Source organism: Telmatherina bonti, assembly GCF_933228915.1.
Source record: "Telmatherina bonti genome assembly, chromosome: 7".
NCBI classification, from domain to species: domain Eukaryota; kingdom Metazoa; phylum Chordata; class Actinopteri; order Atheriniformes; family Telmatherinidae; genus Telmatherina; species Telmatherina bonti.
The window spans coordinates 37,934,747-37,955,951 of NC_136625.1; the positions used below are offsets into that span (position 1 = coordinate 37,934,747).

At 47.2% G+C, this 21,205-nt stretch overlaps 2 protein-coding genes across 2 annotated transcripts in view; both read left to right on the forward strand.

Annotated features, from left to right (window-relative positions):
• The window catches only part of pik3r2 (phosphoinositide-3-kinase, regulatory subunit 2 (beta)), a 35,401-nt gene extending 26,637 nt beyond the window's left edge, over nt 1-8,764 (forward strand). The window contains exons 10-16 of the mRNA XM_079243572.1: nt 22-202; nt 848-967; nt 1,051-1,193; nt 3,886-4,062; nt 4,138-4,209; nt 8,223-8,393; nt 8,561-8,764. Of these exons, the coding sequence (XP_079099698.1) occupies nt 22-202; nt 848-967; nt 1,051-1,193; nt 3,886-4,062; nt 4,138-4,209; nt 8,223-8,393; nt 8,561-8,762 (1,066 nt within the window). The 3' untranslated portion in view covers nt 8,763-8,764. The remainder of the gene's footprint in view (nt 1-21; nt 203-847; nt 968-1,050; nt 1,194-3,885; nt 4,063-4,137; nt 4,210-8,222; nt 8,394-8,560) is intronic.
• A 3,258-nt stretch (nt 8,765-12,022) lies between these two features.
• On the forward strand, nt 12,023-12,947 carry LOC306758291 (uncharacterized protein; the record flags this gene model as incomplete). Its single annotated transcript, XM_079243574.1, has 2 exons — nt 12,023-12,079; nt 12,551-12,947. Exons 1-2 carry the CDS (start codon nt 12,030-12,032, stop codon nt 12,945-12,947), a joined length of 447 nt encoding a protein of 148 aa, XP_079099700.1. The 5' UTR covers nt 12,023-12,029.
• Between the last annotated feature and the right edge of the window lie 8,258 nt (nt 12,948-21,205).

Here is a 21,205-nt window from a genome sequence, read left to right on the forward strand (position 1 = left end):
GTCCTCTGTCTCCCCCTGCAGGAAAGGCGGGAACAATAAACTCATCAAGATCTACCACCGAGAGGGTCGCTACGGTTTCTCAGAGCCTCTGACCTTCCTGTCCGTTGTGGAGCTCATCAACCACTATCGCCACGAGTCCCTTGCCCAGTACAACACCAAGCTGGACACCAAGCTGCTGTACCCCATCTCTAAATACCAGCAGGTTGGTGACCCCCCCCCAAATCCCCCGGAAGTTGGGTAGATATGTGAAAACCAGAATCTCATCAGGTCACGTTTTGTTCCGTGAAGATAAAACATGATAAACCTGAGATGTTTTATCATCTGATGGAAGATATGAGCTGTTTGTGAATCTGATGCAGCATCACATGGAGGAACTTCTACTGGTTTAACTGGGAACTGGTTGGTGACATGACTGGGTACAAAAGGAGTATTTCAGAGAGTCTCTCAGATGCAAAGATGGACAGAACCACACCTATCTGAGACAAGCTAGATCTGAACATCAGAATAAAGGACTGAAGATCCACAATCTGCAGCGTAGTGTATCATAAGATTCAGAGGGAATCTCTGTATGCACGGGACATAACTGGATACTGGGGATCTTCTGCATTGATAGACATCATTCTCTGCTGGAAACTCTTTAGCACAACATGTTTGTGACACTATTTCCTCCTGTGGTGCAATTTTGAAGAAAGCATTTTACAGAAACGTTTCCGAGGTTAAAAAAAAAAAAAAAAAAAAGAAAAACACTTGAATGTGCCTAACCTCAAATTCAAGTTTAGAAAATTTGGGACAGAATTTAATGGTTTAAATGTGAGTTTGCTGCTGTTTGTTATGTTTGGTGACTCAGCTGGTGAAGGAGAACAGCATCGAGGAGGTGGGAGAACAGCTGAAGGTCTATCACGAGCAGTTCCAGGAGAAGAGCCGCGAGTATGACGCTCTGTACGAAGATTACACCCGAACCTCGCAGGTATGAGCACCACGCGTCGACACGTGAAGCTCCGTCGTCGACTTGGGAGGAAAACCGTCCAAGTCTCTTCCTCTTCTCTGCAGGAGCTGCAGATGAAGCGCACGGCCATCGAAGCCTTTAACGAAACCATCAAGATCTTCGAGGAGCAGTTTGAGACTCAGGAGAGATACAGCAGGGAGTCTTTGGAGCGATTCCAACGTGAAGGCAACGAGAAAGAAATTCAGAAGTAGGTTTATGTGCAGAGAATGACCCAAGCTGCTGAACTATGTTGTTGGTGTGGGTGCTAGGCGATAAGGAACACGTGTTGTTTGTCTACGTACTTTCTGAGTAATTCCACGCACTTTGCACTTTTCAGCATTGACTTCCACCTGCTGCTTCAACTCGAACCAATAAAGTTATAACGTGTATCTCCATCAGGATTAGTGGCTTTGCTCTACAAAAGTCTTGCATCTTTTACAATTATCGCAATAAACTGCGAAATTGTGGGGTTTGTTGAAATGAATGCTGAACCCAGCCGACTAGGAGCCCGATAAGTCAGCTGTACGGTCACTTAAAACAAAATCAGTTCAAATGGCCATGAAAGATAAAACTTTCACTCTGAGAGAGCATTTTCATATTTTTGATGAGTTTTAAGATGCCGCAGTTCAAGTTTTATAAAAACTCAGAAAAAATCTCCCAACATCACACACACACTTAATGTGGCCCTCAGTTATTCTGTTACGCCTCTTTTCCATTAGTGTCAGCTCATCTCATCTTAACTCGCCTCAACTCGTCTCAGCTTGGTCCTGTTCCTTTTCCATTACAGTTTAGTACCAGGTCTAAAAGGGGCGGGGTTTGTGTGAAATCGCTGTGACGTCAGTGTTGTGCATGACTAGCTCCATAACAACACAGGACCTAGAGACAATCTGCTACTTGGCCTGCGGCTTACTGGTCGCTGACCATAAATCGTTTCCATTTGTTGGAACCACTTCTAGTCTTGTCTGTTTGATCCACTCCGACCACTGTGGTCCTTGACCTGCCGATAGTCACTTTGGAGCTTTTTCAGCTTCTCTCAACGCTGCTGGAAACTCCGTTGCTAGCTGTAGACATGGAGTCGGAAAGCTCTTGATAGATTTTATCAATTCGTGTCGCTCCATCTAGTTCCCTCTGTATCCTTTCCTCAGCAACCAAGCAGAGAAATGTTTCCACCTCAGTGTTGGACCACGGGACGGACTTTTGTTGTGTCATTGGTTGTCACGTAATGAGTCGCTCTTCCACTGATGTCCCCTCCTGACCCTGACTTGTGATTGGCTGCACCCCTGACCAATAGCAGCGTGCAGTCTGGCGACATCACACACAACCCAACTCAGCTCGCCTAGAACCTGGACTGAGGAGTTACAAAGAAGTACTGGTAAATGGGTACAAAAGCCGAGTGGAAAACCCTGCAAACCAAGCCGAGGCGAGATAAGTTGAGACGAGCTGATACTGATGGAAAAGGGCTATAACTTTCTGAAACTTTTCTCAAGGCAACTGTTTTTCCTCTATATACACAAGTTATGCATCAAAATGCTGGAATTTCTTCTGGCTTCCATCCAACGTGACCACCATTGTGATAAGTCTGGTAGTTTTCTGTCAGATTACTGAGTCCTGGCTCCATTCAGTTCCTCGACTCAGGAGGTGAGGGGTGTTTTTAAGCGGCCTAAAAACTACACAGACAGTTTGAATGATGAAAACGACATCTGTGTGTTCAGGAGACCCTTCTGTTGCACTTGGTTAGAGAACTTTTTCGATGGGATCTCCCTCCTACTTTAATACCATCAAGAGTTGTTATGTTTCGACAAGTTTCCATGACAACCGAATGGTAACAAACTGATAAAAAACAAAGCTGTTATTGTTTCAGTAGCCTGGGTTTTGGATGTATTTCTGAATTTGTCTTCAGTCAAACCAATAAAAAATAAGAAAAACCTAAGAACCCAGACAGCCCCTCCCTTCATTTAAACAAGAAGCCAGTTAGGCCCTCCCATTTATGTCAGATTCCATATAGCCCCTCCTCTTTATCTGAATGAGAAGCCAGATAGCCCCTCCCCTTTATGTCAGATTCCATATAGCCCCTCTTTATCTAAACGAGAAGCCAGATAGCTCCTCCCCTTTATGCCAGATTTCATATAGCCCCTCCCACAGCATGAAGATACTAAACGGAGGGAAGGGGGTTAAACGGTAGAAATGAGACTCTTAAGGTCCATTTATGCTTCCTTACGTATGTAAATATGTCATACGTCTCTGTCTTCATCCTTCCATGCGTCTTTTATGTTGCCATGGTTACTAAATCTGTTCATCCACTAGTGGGCGGAGCTGAGTTTACGTCCATATTCTGACACCGGTTGGTAGCGCTAATGCACTGCTATAAAGTTACGATCCAAAAACACAAGAAGAAAACGTCGTAGCAGCATCATAGAGCAGTTGTGTGTGTGCTATTGGAATCATACACACACCATGCAACAACAATGATTTAGAGGAACACGATGCATTTTTTCAACCGGTTTATATTAGGTTTTTTTTTTTTTTTTTTTTTAATATATATTGTTTTCTTTACTTTGCACACTCTTGTATCATACGGCACATTACATTTGCTTAGTATTGTATATTGTACTGGTTTTTATTCTGTTATTTTATATAACACTTTTAATTCAATTAAATAAAATTTTGTTTTGTATACGCTTGTGCATGTATATGAATGATAATAAAGCCTGTCTAAGTTATTTGCAGCCCGTCCCTCACACTCATTCATTATAAACACCAGCAGCTGCTTCTTCCTGACATTTTCCATCTGTTTTGCTCCCGTTGCACGTTTCATGCAGTTTTATGTACATGTCAGCAAACAGTAGCTACACTGGCATCCATCAAACCTCGTTCTCTGTTGGTTGGTTTGTCTCCGGTAGGATCCAGAGCAACTCAGAGCGACTGAAGTCTCGTGTGAAGGAAATCCACGACAGCAAGTGTAAGCTGGAACAGGACCTGAGGCAGCAGGTGTCTGAAAACAGAGAGATTGATAGGAAAATGAACAGCCTCAAGCCGGATCTCATGCAGCTTCGCAAGATCAGAGACCAGTACTTGATGTAAGGACAAAGTAAAAGGTTCTTCCTCCAGCTTTATATGCACCCAGCATGACCTTGCTGTGTTCTCCCTATCAGATGGTTGACACAGAAGGGAACCAGACAGAAGAAGATCAATGAATGGCTGGGAATCAAAAATGATGCTGATGAGTAAGTCACTGATTTCATTCTTTCATTTTCTTAATTTATTTTGCTGCCCGTTAGCTTGCAGCAACTGCAGTGATGTGTCCCTTCATTTAATGCCATGAACTGTTGTTAAATGATGTAATCCTTGCACATAAACACATACACATCCAATACACATATCTTCACACAGATATGCACACATAAACTTTGTCATATAATCCGTGCTTTAATAAATTCTGCCATTGTGCTTTTTTTTTTTTTTTAAATCTATTTGTGATGCCAGGATCCGGCGACTAGTCGTGGTAATGTCGACTAGTAAAACTGTGGAAAATAATTTAATATTAGACGTAATTTTTAAAGCTTTTTTTTCTGTCAGTCTGTTGCTGGACATTTTGCTGCCTCCTCTGGCGTGCAGTACGTCATGCACATGCTCAGTTGGGGCATAGGGGCCGGCCGTGACGTTACCAGAAAAGCTACACCCAAACAAGAGCATAGTTTCCAACGGCAACGGAGCTCAAGAGTTTGGGAACATTTTATAAAGATTAGAGAAGGTTGTGTGATGCAAATCTGCAAGCTAGTACTTTCCCTCCATGGCAATACAATGGCAAAATGGTGGCTGTATGATGGCGGTACGACGGCAGTACGATGGCGGTACGAAGGCGGTACGATGGCGGTATGAAGGCGGTACGATGGCGGTACGATAGCGGTACGAAGGCGGTACGATGGCGATACGAAGGCGGTACGAAGGCGGTACGATGGCAATACGAAGGCGGTATGATGGCAATACGAAGGCAATACGAAGGCAATACGAAGGTGATACGATGGCGATACGAAGGCGGTACGGTGGCAATACAATGGTGGTACGAAGGCCATATGATGGTGATGCGATGGCGATACGAAGGCGGTACGATGGCAGTACGAAGGCGGTACGATGGCAGTACGAAGGCGATACGATGGCGGTACGAAGGCGATACGATGGCAATACGAAGGCGGTACGATGGCAATACAAAGGCGGTATGATGGCAATACGAAGGCGATACGAAGGCGGTACGAAGGCGGTACGAAGGTGATACGAAGGCGATACGAAGGCGGTACGAAGGTGATACGATGGCAATACGAAGGCGGTACGGTGGCAATACAATGGTGGTACGAAGGCCATATGATGGTGATGCGATGGCGATATGAAGGCAGTACGATGGCAGTACGAAGGTGGTACGATGGCGATACGAAGGCGGTACGAAGGCAATACGAAGGCAATACGAAGGCGATACGAAGGCGGTACGAAGGTGATACGATGGCGATACGAAGGCGGTACGGTGGCAATACAATGGTGGTACGAAGGCCATATGATGGTGATGCGATGGCGATACGAAGGCGGTACGATGGCAGTACGAAGGCGGTACGATGGCAGTACGAAGGCGATACGATGGCGGTACGAAGGCGATACGATGGCAATACGAAGGCGGTACGATGGCAATACGAAGGCGGTATGATGGCAATACGAAGGCGATACGAAGGCGGTACGAAGGCGGTACGAAGGCGATACGAAGGCGGTACGAAGGTGATACGATGGCGATAGGAAGGCGGTACGGTGGCAATACAATGGCGGTACGAAGGCCATATGATGGTGATGCGATGGCGATATGAAGGCAGTACGATGGCAGTACGAAGGCGGTACGATGGCGATACGAAGGCAATACGAAGGCGATACGAAGGCGGTACGAAGGCAATACGAAGGCGATACGAAGGCGGTACGAAGGTGATACGATGGCGATACGAAGGCGGTACGGTGGCAATACAATGGTGGTACGAAGGCCATATGATGGTGATGCGATGGCAATACGAAGGCGGTACGATGGCAGTACGAAGGCGGTACGATGGCAGTACGAAGGCGGTACGATGGCAGTACGAAGGCGATACGATGGCAATACGAAGGCGGTACGATGGCAATACGAAGGCGGTATGATGGCAATACGAAGGCAATACGAAGGCGGTACGAAGGCGGTACGAAGGTGATACGAAGGCGATACGAAGGCGGTACGAAGGTGATACGATGGCGATACGAAGGCGGTACGGTGGCAATACAATGGCGGTACGAAGGCCATATGATGGTGATGCGATGGCGATATGAAGGCAGTACGATGGCAATACGAAGGCGATACGATGGCAATACGAAGGCGGTACAAAGGCAATACTAAGGCGATACGATGGCAGTACGAAGGCGATACGATGGCAATACGAAGGCGGTACGATGGCAATACGAAGGCGATACGATGGCAGTACGAAGGCGATACGATGGCAATACGAAGGCGGTACGATGGCAATACAATGGCGGTACAAAGGCGATATGATGGCGATGCGATGGCGGCACGATGGCGATTTGATGGCGATACGAAGGCGGTACGATGGCGGTACAAAAGTGGTAAGATGGCGAAACGATGTCGATACGATGGGGTTACGATGGCGATGAACTTGCGTTTTAATAAGAAGCACGTTGTGGCTGCTTCAGGGACACTTGTCTCAGTTAGCTAATTGGCTAGTTAGCCACAAACAGTAAGCTAAAAATCTTTTTTTTTTTTTTTTTTTTAATTATCTTCAGTTTTAGGTACCGACTACATTTGATTTAGTAAAACTATTCAGTACTTAAAGAAAATACTGTTTGATTCCTCAGACACATGAAGTGAAGAAAAACCCTTACAACTATTTAGTTTCCTTAACGTCTTGTTTTCCTTATTTTACTCCGAGCTGCAAAGTTCATCCACAGTTGTTGAATGAGATTTCTTCGTAAATGTCTTTATTGGAGAAAACACTTCTGGAATCTAATGATGAGTTTTTCCCCGCAGCTGCATGCTGGTACTACAAGCTACAATTTACATCGTGTTTCGTCCACTAATCTCCTAAATGACTGGCGACTGGTCCATTTGCAAAATAATCTTTTCTGTTTGTCCTAAACTCAATAATAGCATATCAGTATTGATATGTGATTTGGTAAATGACTCCACTCATACATTCCTCTATAAAAACATATTTTTAATTGCTTTGGGTAATATATAACATTTTCCCAGCTGCTTGGCTTGTCGTGTAGCCATGTACTGAAGGTTTTTATGAAGTATCACCAGTGTTTTTGTTCTGAAGACAGCTGTCTTTAACCAATAACCCATTGAAATGATTATTGGACCAACATTTGACCTGCAATTACACTTAATGTGCTGCTCGGTTTGAAAGTATTTGAAGTTTCATAAGTATTTCCTTTGATGCGCTGCACCAGATGACTGAACAATAACTCAGGTTAGAATATATTAGTGATTGGATTATTTCCTTCATTGCATTTGTTAGAAATGTTGTAGTGATCACTTCTCCCATGATAGACACTATTCTATTAACAGGTTTGGTCAATAATACCAAGAAGTTTCCTTTTTTGTACTTGCTTGATGTCTATGATCTTTATTTTCTTTTTTTATATTGTTTTATATTTATTGTGTCCATTTGAACCGATGTTATTAATGACATTTTTGCCATTTCACAAAAGGACAATATTTTAACATCCAGTGAGTTAAATCATACATATCTGTAGGCAACCACCCACAAACCCAGTCCATATCTATAATGTGTATCCATGAGGTTACATACATGACAAACAAAGGAAATGTGTCTACATACAACCTCAATTTTCAGTTTAGTTTCAGACTGAAACAGATTTCAGGCAGTTATCATACAACTGGTCTTTGTTACGTTGAGAACTAGTTGATTTTCTTCAACTGAGTCGCAACTTTCACTTCATTATTTAAGATTTTGTTCAGTTCAGTCGTTGTAGGAGCCGAGAAATATGGTGGGAATCATCAGCACATCATAGTTTTGGCCATTTTCAAAGCCAAATAATGGACCTAAGCAGCTTCCCTGTGGCACTCCACGTCACACCGCTGACGTGAGAAAAGCGTCCGCTGAAGTACGGTGTTGGAGTTACAGCTCAAAGTCTTGGGTCGAAGCTGAAGGGAAGCAGATATTCGGCTAGATTTCTGATCTACTTCTGTCCTCAGCTCCTACTCGCTGGAGGAAGATGAAGGCTCGCCGCATCATGACGAGTGCACCTGGTATGTTGGCGATATCAAACGGACCCAGGCCGAAGAGATGCTGAGAGGCAAATGTGACGGGACCTTTCTTATCCGGGAGAGTCAGTCCCAGAAGGGCTCCTACGCCTGTTCTGTGGTGTAAGTTTGTCCCCGTCTACAGGGAAAATTCAAATTAAAGCCAGATTCACCAGGAGGGTTAAAAGCTGAACATATTTATCTCTGTTGTGCCGACGTTCTGCTCAGTAAGCATTCCTTCTTGTAGGACGATGCCGAGCCTGACTTTGACCCAAACTCTTCCTTTTCAGGGTGGATGGTGACACGAAGCACTGCGTCATCTACAAGACCAGCACAGGTTACGGCTTCGCTGAGCCCTACAACCTGTACTCGTCCCTCAAAGACCTGGTGCTCCACTACAAAAACGTCTCCTTGGTCCAACACAATGACCAGCTGAATGTCAATCTGGCCTACCCGGTCCTGGCCCGCTCCCAGAACCAGCATCCCAGATGAATCCTCCACCAGCCAGGGTGGGAACCCTTCCCTCCCTCACAAAACAAGCTCATGGACGACACTTGTTGCAGGAAAAACCGACTAACTGAAGAAGAAATGGTATATTTTCAGCTGGAGCCTGGTGCTTATTTTCCACACCGGTCCCGGTCCAGTTAGGAGCACTCCTTGCTTAGCAGCATGGCCTCATATAAGCACACTACTACTGATGACAGGACCCTGCACAGTTTCCCTGTTCACGGTCTGCAGCTCAACTTTTATATCAGCCAGCATCTCACAATTCACACAAAACACGTTAACAGAAAAATAAGCACACAGGGACGTTTTCCCAAGATCGCAGGGAAAGAAGTGGAGAGTCTGGACAGTGGGATGATACAGGACGGGGTTTTTGTCTTTATTTTAGACTCAATCTGTCATCCCCAGACTGCCTGCAAGCTCTCTGCTAGACAACAGCCTGAGCAGCTATCGGCTGAACAGACCAGGTGGGCAAAAGCAGGCTGCTCGCCTCTCCTGGCGGACTGCAGGAGATCGGAAGATTCAGTTAAAAGCTTGCATAAGTGCCATAGCTCTAGCTTTGAGCCTGTTGGTGTCGGGTTGTCCAGGCTGGACAGAAAGGCAGTGATTAAGCACATGTCAATATGGACAGAGCTAAAGCTTTAAGATATATTCATACTGGTATATTTTTATCTAATGGTCTTTGTGTCCCAGTAAAACATCCAGTGAATCTTGTCTTAGAGGAAATGCATGGTACATGAATTTCAAAGGATTTTTAAAACCAAGAATGAATCCCAGTTCAAATCTCAGAGCAAATCCCAGTACAAATCCTGGTATGAATCCCCATATGAATCTCGGAACAAATCCCAGTAGAGTCCTGGTACGAATCCTGGTTTGAATCCCAGTACAAATCTCGGTACGAGCCCCATTACGAGTCCCAGTACATATTGTACGACAAATTCCAGAACGAATGCTGGTACGAATTCTAGTACAAATTAATCCCAGTATGAATCCTAGAAAAATACCAGTACGAGTCCCAATACAAATCTCAGAAAGAGTTCCCAGTACAACTCCCAGTACGAATTCCAGAACGAATACCGGTACGAGTCCTGGTACAAATCTCAGACAAATCCCAGTATGACTCCTACAAAAAGTCCCAGTAAGAGTCCCAGTACAAACCGAATGATTTCCTGTGTCGGTCACAGGACCGACACATTTCCATCTCTAACACTGCAGAACCTGCAGCTGTCAGCTGGTTTCGGTGTCAGCTGATCATGTTGGGCGCAGTGTCAGCCGGAAGTGGCATCTCCCAAGTGCTCTGTTAATCCGAAGTAGCGACTGGGGCAGGAATGGTGCATGTAACAGGTCCAGGTGCGTGTAACAGTTCCAGATACATGTAACAGCCCCAGGTGCGTGTAACGGGTCGAGGTACATGTAACAGGTCCAGGTGCATGTAACGGGTCCAGGTACATGTAACAGGTCCAGGTGTGTGTAACAGGTCCAGGTGCATGTAACGGGTCCAGGTACATGTAACAGGTCCAGGTGTGTGTAACGGGTCCAGGTGCATGTAACAGGCCCAGGTGCGTGTAACAGGTCCAGGTACATGTAACAGCCCCAGGTGCGTGTAACGGGTCGAGGTACATGTAACAGGTCCAGGTGCGTGTAACGGGTCGAGGTACATGTAACAGGTCCAGGTGCGTGTAACAGCCCCAGGTGGGTGTAACAGCCCCAGGTGGGTGTAACAGGTCCAGGTACATGTAACAGCCCCAGGTGCGTGTAACGGGTCGAGGTACATGTAACAGCCCCAGGTGCGTGTAACGGGTCGAGGTACATGTGACAGGTCCAGGTGCGTGTAACAGGTCCAGGTGCATGTAACAGGTCCAGGTGCATGTAACAGCCCCAGGTGGGTGTAACAGGTCCAGGTACATGTAACAGCCCCAGGTGGGTGTAACAGGTCCAGTTACATGTAACAGCCCCAGGTGCGTGTAACGGGCCGAGGTGCGTGTAACAGGTCCAGGTGCGTGTAACAGGTCAAGGTGTGTGTAACGGGTCCAGGTGCATGTAACAGGCCCAGGTGGGTGTAACAGGTCCAGGTACGTGTAACAGCCCCAGGTGCATGTAACGGGTCGAGGTACATGTAACAGGTCCAGGTGCGTGTAACGGGTCGAGGTACATGTAACAGGTCCAGGTGTGTGTAACAGGTCCAGGTACATGTAACAGGTCCAGGTGCGTGTAACAGGTCCAGGTACGTGTAACAAGCACAGGTACATGTAACAAGCACAGGTACATGTAACAGGCCCAGGTGCGTGTAACGGGTCCAGGTGCATGTAACGGGCCCAGGTGCATGTAACAGGTCCAGGTGCATGTAACAGGTCCAGGTGCGTGTAACAGGTCCAGGTGCGTGTAACGGGTCGAGGTACATGTAACAGGTCCAGGTGCGTGTAACAGGTCCAGGTACGTGTAACAAGCACAGGTACATGTAACAGGCCCAGGTGCATGTAACGGGTCTAGGTACATGTAACGGGTCCAGCCAGAAGGAAAACGACTGGATTCAAGATGTAATTGAGGAGAAACTTCTTGCTTAATTTTGTCGTTAGGTGTGTAAAACATGTAAAACACAATTCATGTTTTGTACTTGGACAACTGAACATGAATTTTTTTCAAAAATGGACTTCTATCCCTAAACTGGTTTGTTCTGGTTAGAGTACTTAAACTGGACATACTGGTCAAGCAACCTGTCCGTACCATCGCTGCTCCTCGTTTCTGCAGAGCATCAACTTGTGATTATCGTATCATAGCTACTAGATTCGCTTTGTGTAGTTAGACTGTTATGATACTGTCAGATGTTATTTTAACTCTTCTGGAGGTCCTCCTGCTCAGCCATTTAGCGTAGATCTGTAGAGGACGTCTGTCAGAGAAGCAGTAATATAACTGGTGTACAGTACGTCCATGCAGTTGCTGCATGCCACTTGACATTTTCAGGACGTTAGTTCTTCTGAGAATGTAGATGATCCACCTGATGTGAGCCCAGGAAAGCTGTTCTCAAGTAGCAGGACGGAGTCAGTCCTACCCATTCAGCGTGGTCTCATGGTGGTCTCAGATATTACACCGTATCGTATGCATGGACTTCTTTGTTTGGATTGTTGTTTATAATCTTTTTTTTACATAGATTCGTGGTTGATCTTTGTGTTTTTATGAGACGTTTTAGGTCCACGGATAAGCTCCCCCACTGTCCATTGTGGTTTCTGTGTTTTGTTCTGGTTGGAGGGAAGCAGCATGGGTTTGGATGCAGCGTGGATCGGACGCAGGGTGATGCAGTTCTTAAGGTCAGTTTGACTCGTGGCTCATTTCTTAAGATGAACAAATATATAGATCTTTAATATTTCTTACACAGGGAGGTAAAAAGAATATTTTTCTAGGTGAGTGTAGCTAAACAAGCGTGTGCTTTAAGAGCTTGTGTGTGTTTCTTCCCATTTCTGCTTGTAAACATGATTTACTCCTGAACATTAAGATGAATCAGGCTGACTGCTGTCAGGAAGAATCTACTGTCTTCAGCTGCCATGATGATGATGATGATGATGATGATGTAGAAGGATATGAAATAATCATTAGAAGTGCCTTCAGTCCTTGTGATGATCAGCTGGTCTCTCCACCAACGCTGTCATCACGTCATTCACCATGTAGCTCACGAGTAGAGAGTGTGTGTGTGTGTGTGTGTGTGTGTGTGTGTCAATAATATCTCAGCAAGGCAAGCAGCTGATTTAAGACTCGTTACTTTCACCTGTTATTGTCTGCAGGATGTTGGTTGTCTCGATGCTGGCATCCATGTTGGAATCCATTCTGGTGTCCAAGATGGCGTCCATGTTGGTATCCAAAATGGCGTCCATGATGGAACCCATGATGGCATCCATATTAGTATCCAAGATGGCGTCTATTCTGGCATCCATACTGGAGTCCATATTGGAACCCATGATGGCATCGATACTGGAGTCCATGTTGGAATCCAAGATGGCATCCATGTTGGCGTCCATGATGGCGTCCATAATGGTGTCCTTGATGGTGTCCATTCAAGTGTCCATAATGGCGTCCATTCTGGTGTCCATATTTGGCATCCATGTTGGCGTCCATCTTGGCGTCCATGTTGGTGTCCATTCTGGGTCCTGGAGGAGGTTCGGGATGGTCCTGGTTCTGTAGGGAGACATGATGGTGCAGACATCTCTTGGGACAGATCTGGAAGACCAGTTCCAGTCTTCTATCGGGGCTGAAACCACCTGGATCTCTGAACCAGACTGAAACCAGGAGGATCTTCCAGGCATTCTGGAGGGAAAACACTGAGAGGGACATTAAAGGACGGAAGACGTCCTCCCCGTCCCGACCCGACATGTCCGCTGTTAAACTGTGAACCGACCCAGAGGTCCACGTACGGTTGTCTGTGTCCGTAAAGGTTTGATTCCTACAGCTGAATGGGATCGCGCTCGAAACAAATCTCATGTAAAAAGAATATTTCTAGGTTTCTGATTGGACGGCGGTCCTTCCTGCCCGCCGCAGTGAGCTTCATCATCATCATCATCATCATCATCATCGTCATCATCAAACATGTAAAGCATTTAGTGTGACGAAGCTTCTCCTGCAGACACGTTCAGACCCGACTGCATATATGACAAGTTTCTTCTTTCTGGATGTTGGAGTCTGTTGTTTGTTTGTTGTGTGTAGAAGCAGTTTTAAAGTGTTAAATTTGCACCAGAGAAGAAGAGCGTGTTGCTGCTGCAGATGCAGGAACGCGGAGTGTAAACGGCGCCCTCTGGGGGATCTCTGTGGCTGCAGACGCTTGTTGGTTTGTTTGTTGGCGTGGATCAGCGTTCGCAGGCAGGAGGGAAGAGATGGACGGCGTGAGGAAGTGATCTTTTATGGTGCCTGATTTGTTTTTGTTTGGCTTTTGTAAAAAGCAGATAGGTCCGTCTGTCCAGGTGTTTTTGTTTGTTTCTATTCACAACAAACTTTCAGAGCCTGAAAAGAAAATATAAGCTAGCTTGACATTTCCTCCACAACGCAAAACAAATACAAATGTTTACATCATGTAATGAACCAAATAGTACAAACTGAGCTCAAGGATGGAGCTGCAGGCCTCCGGACGGCCGCGCAGACCAGCCACATTTCATTTCCTTTGTTTTAAACTTGAAGATGTTCCAACTGCTTGTTCTGTTTCCCGATTTTTCCTTTTTTTACGTTAAACTTGTGAGAACAGTGCTCCCTCAGAATAAAGCCAGGTGGGTTTGTCACCGTCCCCAGCCAACCCCAACCCCCAGTCCCCGCTCCCTGACCCCAACCCCCAGTCCCCGCTCCCTGACCCCAACCCCGAGTCCCCGCTCCCTGACCCCAACCCCCAGTCCCCGCTCCCTGACCCCAACCCCGAGTCCCCGCTCCCTGACCCCAACCCCGAGTCCCCGCTCCCTGACCCCAACCCCGAGTCCCCGCTCCCTGACCCCAACCCCGAGTCCCCGCTCCCTGACCCCAACCCCCAGTCCCCGCTCCCTGACCCCAACCCCCAGTCCCCGCTCCCTGACCCCAACCCCCAGTCCCCGCTCCCTGACCCCAACCCCCAGTCCCCGCTCCCTGACCCCAACCCCCAGTCCCCGCTCCCTGACCCCAACCCCGAGTCCCCGCTCCCTGACCCCAACCCCGAGTCCCCGCTCCCTGACCCCAACCCCCAGTCCCCGCTCCCTGACCCCAACCCCCAGTCCCCGCTCCCTGACCCCAACCCCGAGTCCCCGCTCCCTGACCCCAACCCCCAGTCCCCGCTCCCTGACCCCAACCCCCAGTCCCCGCTCCCTGACCCCAACCCCCAGTCCCCGCTCCCTGACCCCAACCCCCAGTCCCCGCTCCCTGACCCCAAACCCCGAGTCCCCGCTCCCTGACCCCAACCCCCAGTCCCCGCTCCCTGACCCCAACCCCGAGTCCCCGCTCCCTGACCCCAACCCCGAGTCCCCGCTCCCTGACCCCAACCCCCAGTCCCCGCTCCCTGACCCCAACCACCAGTTCCCGCTCCCTGACCCCATCCCCAACCTGGTCCCCATCCCTGGTACCTGGTCCCCGCCCCATCTCCCTCTACCTGCTGATGAACTCTAACTCCAGCCTTCCTCTGTTTTTCCCGCCCTGTCGTGTTTCTGGAAGCGGCTGGACGGTGAAAACAAACGGCCTGGATGACAAACTTTGTCCTCCTGGCTGGAAAACACGTCTCTAAGACCAAACTTGCTTTTTTCTCTCTGCATCCAGATTTTTCATCAGTGAATCAAACTCAGCCTTCTCCCAGTAAACCTCTGGTTGCTAAGCTGCACAGCTGGCAGGGATCCTCTCATGATGGGGGGGGGCTGGGTGGGCCAGGCGGGGATGGGGGGGGGGGCGGTCGCAGGAAGCTACTCTACACCAAAGTGCAATTGAAAGGCGAGGGAGCACTGTTGTTTCCGTGCAGCAGAGGCCTGCTGGTCGTGGCGAGCCTCGTCTCCCTCTGCTGGTCTGTCTCTCGTCTACAGCGAGCTTCACAGCTGTTTGTCCTCAGACAGGTTCTCTGATCCGTTCGGTTCTTCTGTAGGCTGATGCCATGATTTTAAAAGACAATAAAAGGTTTAAGATGAAGCTGAAGTCCTGCTCTTGTTTTTTTATGTGAGCTAATCATTACCCCTCATACCTCCACAGTCCTGATCATCCAGACGACACATTTACAGAAGCAGCCGCGAGTCCAGAAAAAGCCACAACCAGAAAACCTTTACAAACCTCCTCAGGTCAGTTTTATCCCCAGTAGAAGAAGAAACATTTTACCATCTGGTGGAAAATGTGAATCTGATGCAGCTACTCATCTGTAATCCGCTGCAACGGGAGAAACTGGGAAAGTGACTCAGAAACAGCTGGTTAAACTGGAAACTGTAACATAACAGGGTATAAAAGGAGCATTTTTTTCTTTATTTACACAACAACAGATCATTTCATCACAAAAGAAAAGATCAGGTGCAGGAGAGAAGACCAACCAGGTCTTAAAGCCGCCTCCTCAGACAACAAACATCTTACGCTACTTCACATCACAAGCACTCTGTTTCCCATGGTTTTAATAAAAGCTGTTTTAACTGTTCAGACAAGTGCAGACGGTCTGTAAGGAACCGAGAAGGTTCCAGAGGGAACGGCCTTTAGATCTTTATATCTGAGTATTTTGACTGGAAGAAGTTCTACTGGGCAGACGCAGGTCTTTGCAGTGTGAACATCAGAAGGATTCATAAAAATGTATCCTTAACACTGGGTGTAAACAAATAAACATGAAGAGACAAAGGCAATAAACATTGACATGAAATACATGAAGAGAGGAGCAGATGAATTTTATATATTTATACAACAGAATGTCATTCAGACACGTTCAACATGCAGCATGTCGAACCATTTTACAGTCAGTTAAATGATGAATTAAACTAAAATATTGTGTTATTATACATGTAGTAAGGAGTGAATTCTCCAACAGATTTTCCTACAAACATGTTGACGAGGATATTTCCAGTTTAAATTTTGGTTACAAATAACACCTAAAAGTTTTAAGTTTTAATTCCTTTTAGTGAAACTGGATTTTTCATCTGATTTTCTTTTTAGCTAAAAATCATAAAATTAGTTTTTTGTATTTTAAAAGAGTTGATTTTCTTCAAACCACTCAAAGATATTGAATAAATTCTTCATTTGCTTTTCTCACCAGACTGTTGAGGCTTTCATGACATAATAAAAGACTGCAAACATAAGTAGAAATACATTTTTACAAACATTTCCTAAACCAATGATATAGATTATAAATAAAAGAAGCCCTGCATATCGGTCTCTCTTTATCTGAGCTTATTACCATAAACACATCATTCCTCTTCCAGAGAGTTTCGCCTTTTTAAGGCACAGTCTTTCATCTTACTTTTCTCTAATCTTGTCCAAAGAATAATATGATTAATTGTGTGAAAAACCTTTGACAAGTCCAGATATATGCTGATCTTATTCTATTTATCATCTAAATCTTTGGTAGCTTTATGAGAAAATAGAAAAAGGTTTCAGTCGACATGTCTGTAGACACCGCCGTACTGATGGTTTTACAGGATACACTTTCAGACAATCTAATGTAAACTAGTTTTTCAGCCACTGTAGAAAACAGGTAAAGCAGAGATAGTGAACAAACGCGAATCACCAGATTTAAACTCTGGAATTTCTTCGGCTAACTTCCGGTCTCTCGGTTCAACACCTGCTTTGAGGGACACAGAGAGAGAAAGGCTCCATTTCAGTCTCTCAGATGGGAAGATGGACGGAGCTTCAGAGACAAACTAGATCTAAATATTCACCGTGATGGTCCGACTTTACAGAGTAGATAGTGGGAGGAATCTCTGTATGCACGGGACAAGGCTGGTGATCTGCTGCGTTAAAAGCAGACGTGATTCTCTCTGCATGGACTGATGGCAGCTGCACATCTGTAAAAGTAGCTCCAGGCTGTTGAGCATGTTGTTGTATAAAGTAGTTCTGATTGGTGCAAATCAGTCCTTTCTGGCTCGTACCAGGTGCCTTTTGTTCCTGCTGTTTACAGATGATTCCCATTCAATCCTACAGGTGTACAACAACCGTCTGACCAGGAGACTCCGGTCTGATCCGGTCTGATCCAGTCTGATCCGGTCTGATCCAGTCTGATCCGGTCTGATCCGGTCTGATCCAGTCTGATCCGGTCTGATCCGATCTGATCCGGTCTGATCCAGTCTGATCCGGTCTGATCCGGTCTGATCCAGTCTGATCCGCTCTGACCCGCTCTGATCCGGTCTGATCCAGTCTGATCCGGTCTGATCCGGTCTGATCCAGTCTGATCCGGTCTGATCCAGTCTGATCCAGTCTGATCCGCTCTGATCCAGTCTGATCCGGTCTGATCCGCTCTGATCCGGTCTGATCCGGTCTGATCCGCTCTGATCCGGTCTGATCCACTCTGATCCGGTCTGATCCGCTCTGATCCGGTCTGATCCACTCTGATCCAGTCTGATCCGGTCTGATCCACTCTGATCCGGTCTGATCCGGTCTGATCCGCTCTGATCCAGTCTGATCCAGTCTGATCCGGTCTGATCCGCTCTGATCCGGTCTGATCCAGTCTGATCTGGTCTGATCCGCTCTGATCCGGTCTGATCCACTCTGATCCAGTCTGATCCGGTCTGATCCGGTCTGATCCAGTCTGATCCGGTCTGATCCGGTCTGATCCAGTCTGATCCGGTCTGATCCACCCTGATCCAGTCTGATCCAGTCTGATCCGGTCATTGATCCAATCTGATCCGGTCTGATCCGCTCTGATCCGGTCTGATCCACTCTGATCCAGTCTGATCCGATCTGATCCAGTCTGATCCGATCTGATCCGGTCTGATCCGGTCTGATCCGGTCTGATCCAGTCTGATCCGGTCTGATCCGGTCTGATCCGGTCTGATCCGGTCTGATCCAGTCTGATCCGGTCTGATCCGGTCTGATCCAGTCTGATCCGGTCTGATCCACCCTGATCCGGTCTGATCCAGTCTGATCCGGTCATTGATCCAATCTGATCCGGTCTGATCCGGTCATTGATCCGGTCATTGATCTAGTCATTGATCCGGTCTGATCCGGTCATTGATCCGATCTGATCCAGTCTGATCCGGTCATTGATCCGATCTGATCCAATCATTGATCCAGTCATTGATCTGGTCTGATCCGGTCATTGATCCGGTCTGATCCGGTCATTGATCCAGTCTGATCCGATCTGATCCAGTCTGATCCAGTCTGATCAGATCTGATCCAGTCTGATCCGGTCTGATCCGGTCTGATCCGGTCATTGATCCAATCTGATCCAGTCTGATCCGGTCATTGATCCGGTCATTGATCCACTCATTGATCCGGTCTGATCCGGTCTGATCCAGTCTGATCCGGTCATTGATCCAATCTGATCCGGTCATTGATCCGGTCATTGATCTAGTCATTGATCCGGTCTGATCCGGTCATTGATCCGCTCTGATCCGGTCTGATCCGGTCTGATCCGCTCTGATCCGATCTGATCCAGTCTGATCCGATCTGATCCGGTCTGATCCAGTCTGATCCGGTCTGATCCGCTCTGATCCGGTCTGATCCAGTCTGATCCGGTCTGATCCGGTCTGATCCAGTCTGATCCGATTTGATCCAGTCTGATCCGGTCTGATCCGATCTGATCCAGTCTGATCCAGTCTGATCCGGTCTGATCCGGTCTGATCCAGTCTGATCCGATTTGATCCAGTCTGATCCGGTCTGATCCGATCTGATCCAGTCTGATCCGGTCTGATCCGGTCATTGATCCACTCATTGATCTGGTCTGATCCGATCTGATCCGGTCTGATCCGGTCTGATCCAGTCTGATCCGGTCATTGATACGGTCTGATCCAGTCATTGATCCGATCTGATCCAGTCATTGATCCAATCTGATCCAATCTGATCCTGTCTGATCCGATCTGATCCGGTCATTGATCCACTCAATGATCCAGTCTGATCCGGTCATTGATCCAGTCATTGATCTAGTCATTGATCCGGTCATTGATCCGGTCTGATCCGGTCATTGATCCAGTCATTGATCCACTCATTGATCCGATCTGATCCGGTCTGATCCGGTCTGATCCAGTCTGATCCAGTCATTGATCCAATCTGATCCGGTCTGATCCGGTCATTGATCCGGTCTGATCCAGTCTGATCCGGTCATTGATACGGTCTGATCCAGTCATTGATCCGATCTGATCCAGTCATTGATCCAATCTGATCCAATCTGATCCTGTCTGATCCGATCTGATCCGGTCTGATCCGGTCATTGATCCACTCAATGATCCAGTCTGATCCGGTCATTGATCCAGTCATTGATCTAGTCATTGATCCGGTCATTGATCCGGTCTGATCCGGTCATTGATCCAGTCATTGATCCACTCATTGATCCGATCTGATCCGGTCTGATCCGGTCTGATCCAGTCTGATCCAGTCATTGATCCAATCTGATCCGGTCTGATCCGGTCATTGATCCAGTCATTGATCCGGTCTGATCCGGTCATTGATCCAGTCATTGATCTAGTCATTGATCCGGTCTGATCCGGTCATTGATCCGATCTGATCCGGTCTGATCCGGTCATTGATCCACTCAATGATCCAGTCTGATCCGGTCATTGATCCAGTCATTGATCTAATCATTGATCCGGTCATTGATCCGGTCTGATCCGGTCATTGATCCAGTCATTGATCCAGTCATTGACCCGATCTGATCCGGTCTGATCCGGTCTGATCCAGTCTGATCCGGTCTGATCCGGTCTGATCCGGTCTGATCCAGTCTGATCCGGTCATTGATACGGTCTGATCCAGTCATTGATCCGATCTGATCCAGTCATTGATCCAATCTGATCCAATCTGATCCTGTCTGATCCGATCTGATCCGGTCTGATCCGGTCATTGATCCACTCAATGATCCAGTCTGATCCGGTCATTGATCCAGTCATTGATCTAGTCATTGATCCGGTCATTGATCCGGTCTGATCCGGTCATTGATCCAGTCATTGATCCACTCATTGATCCGATCTGATCCGGTCTGATCCGGTCTGATCCAGTCTGATCCAGTCATTGATCCAATCTGATCCGGTCTGATCCGGTCATTGATCCAGTCATTGATCCGGTCTGATCCGGTCATTGATCCAGTCATTGATCTAGTCATTGATCCGGTCTGATCCGGTCATTGATCCGATCTGATCCGGTCTGATCCGGTCATTGATCCACTCAATGATCCAGTCTGATCCGGTCATTGATCCAGTCATTGATCTAATCATTGATCCGGTCATTGATCCGGTCTGATCCGGTCATTGATCCAGTCATTGATCCAGTCATTGATCCGATCTGATCCGGTCTGATCCGGTCTGATCCAGTCTGATCCGGTCTGATCCGGTCATTGATCCGGTCTGATCCGGTCATTGATCCGGTCATTGATCCAGTCATTGATCTAGTCATTGATCCGGTCTGATCCGGTCATTGATCCGATCTGATCCGGTCATTGATCCGGTCTTGATCCGATCTGATCCGGTCATTGATCCAGTCATTGATCCGGTCATTGATCCGGTCTGATCCGGTCATTGATCCAGTCATTGATCCAGTCTGATCCAGTCTGATCCGATCTGATCCAGTCTGATCCGGTCATTGATCCAATCTGATCCGGTCATTGATCCGGTCATTGATCTAGTCATTGATCCGGTCTGATCCGGTCATTGATCCGATCTGATCCGGTCTGATCCGGTCATTGATCCGGTCTGATCCGGTCTGATCCGCTCTGATCCACTCTGATCCGGTCTGATCCAGTCTGATCCGGTCTGATCCGGTCTGATCCAGTCTGATCCGATCTGATCCGGTCTGATCCGGTCTGATCCAGTCTTATCCGGTCTGATCCGCTCTGA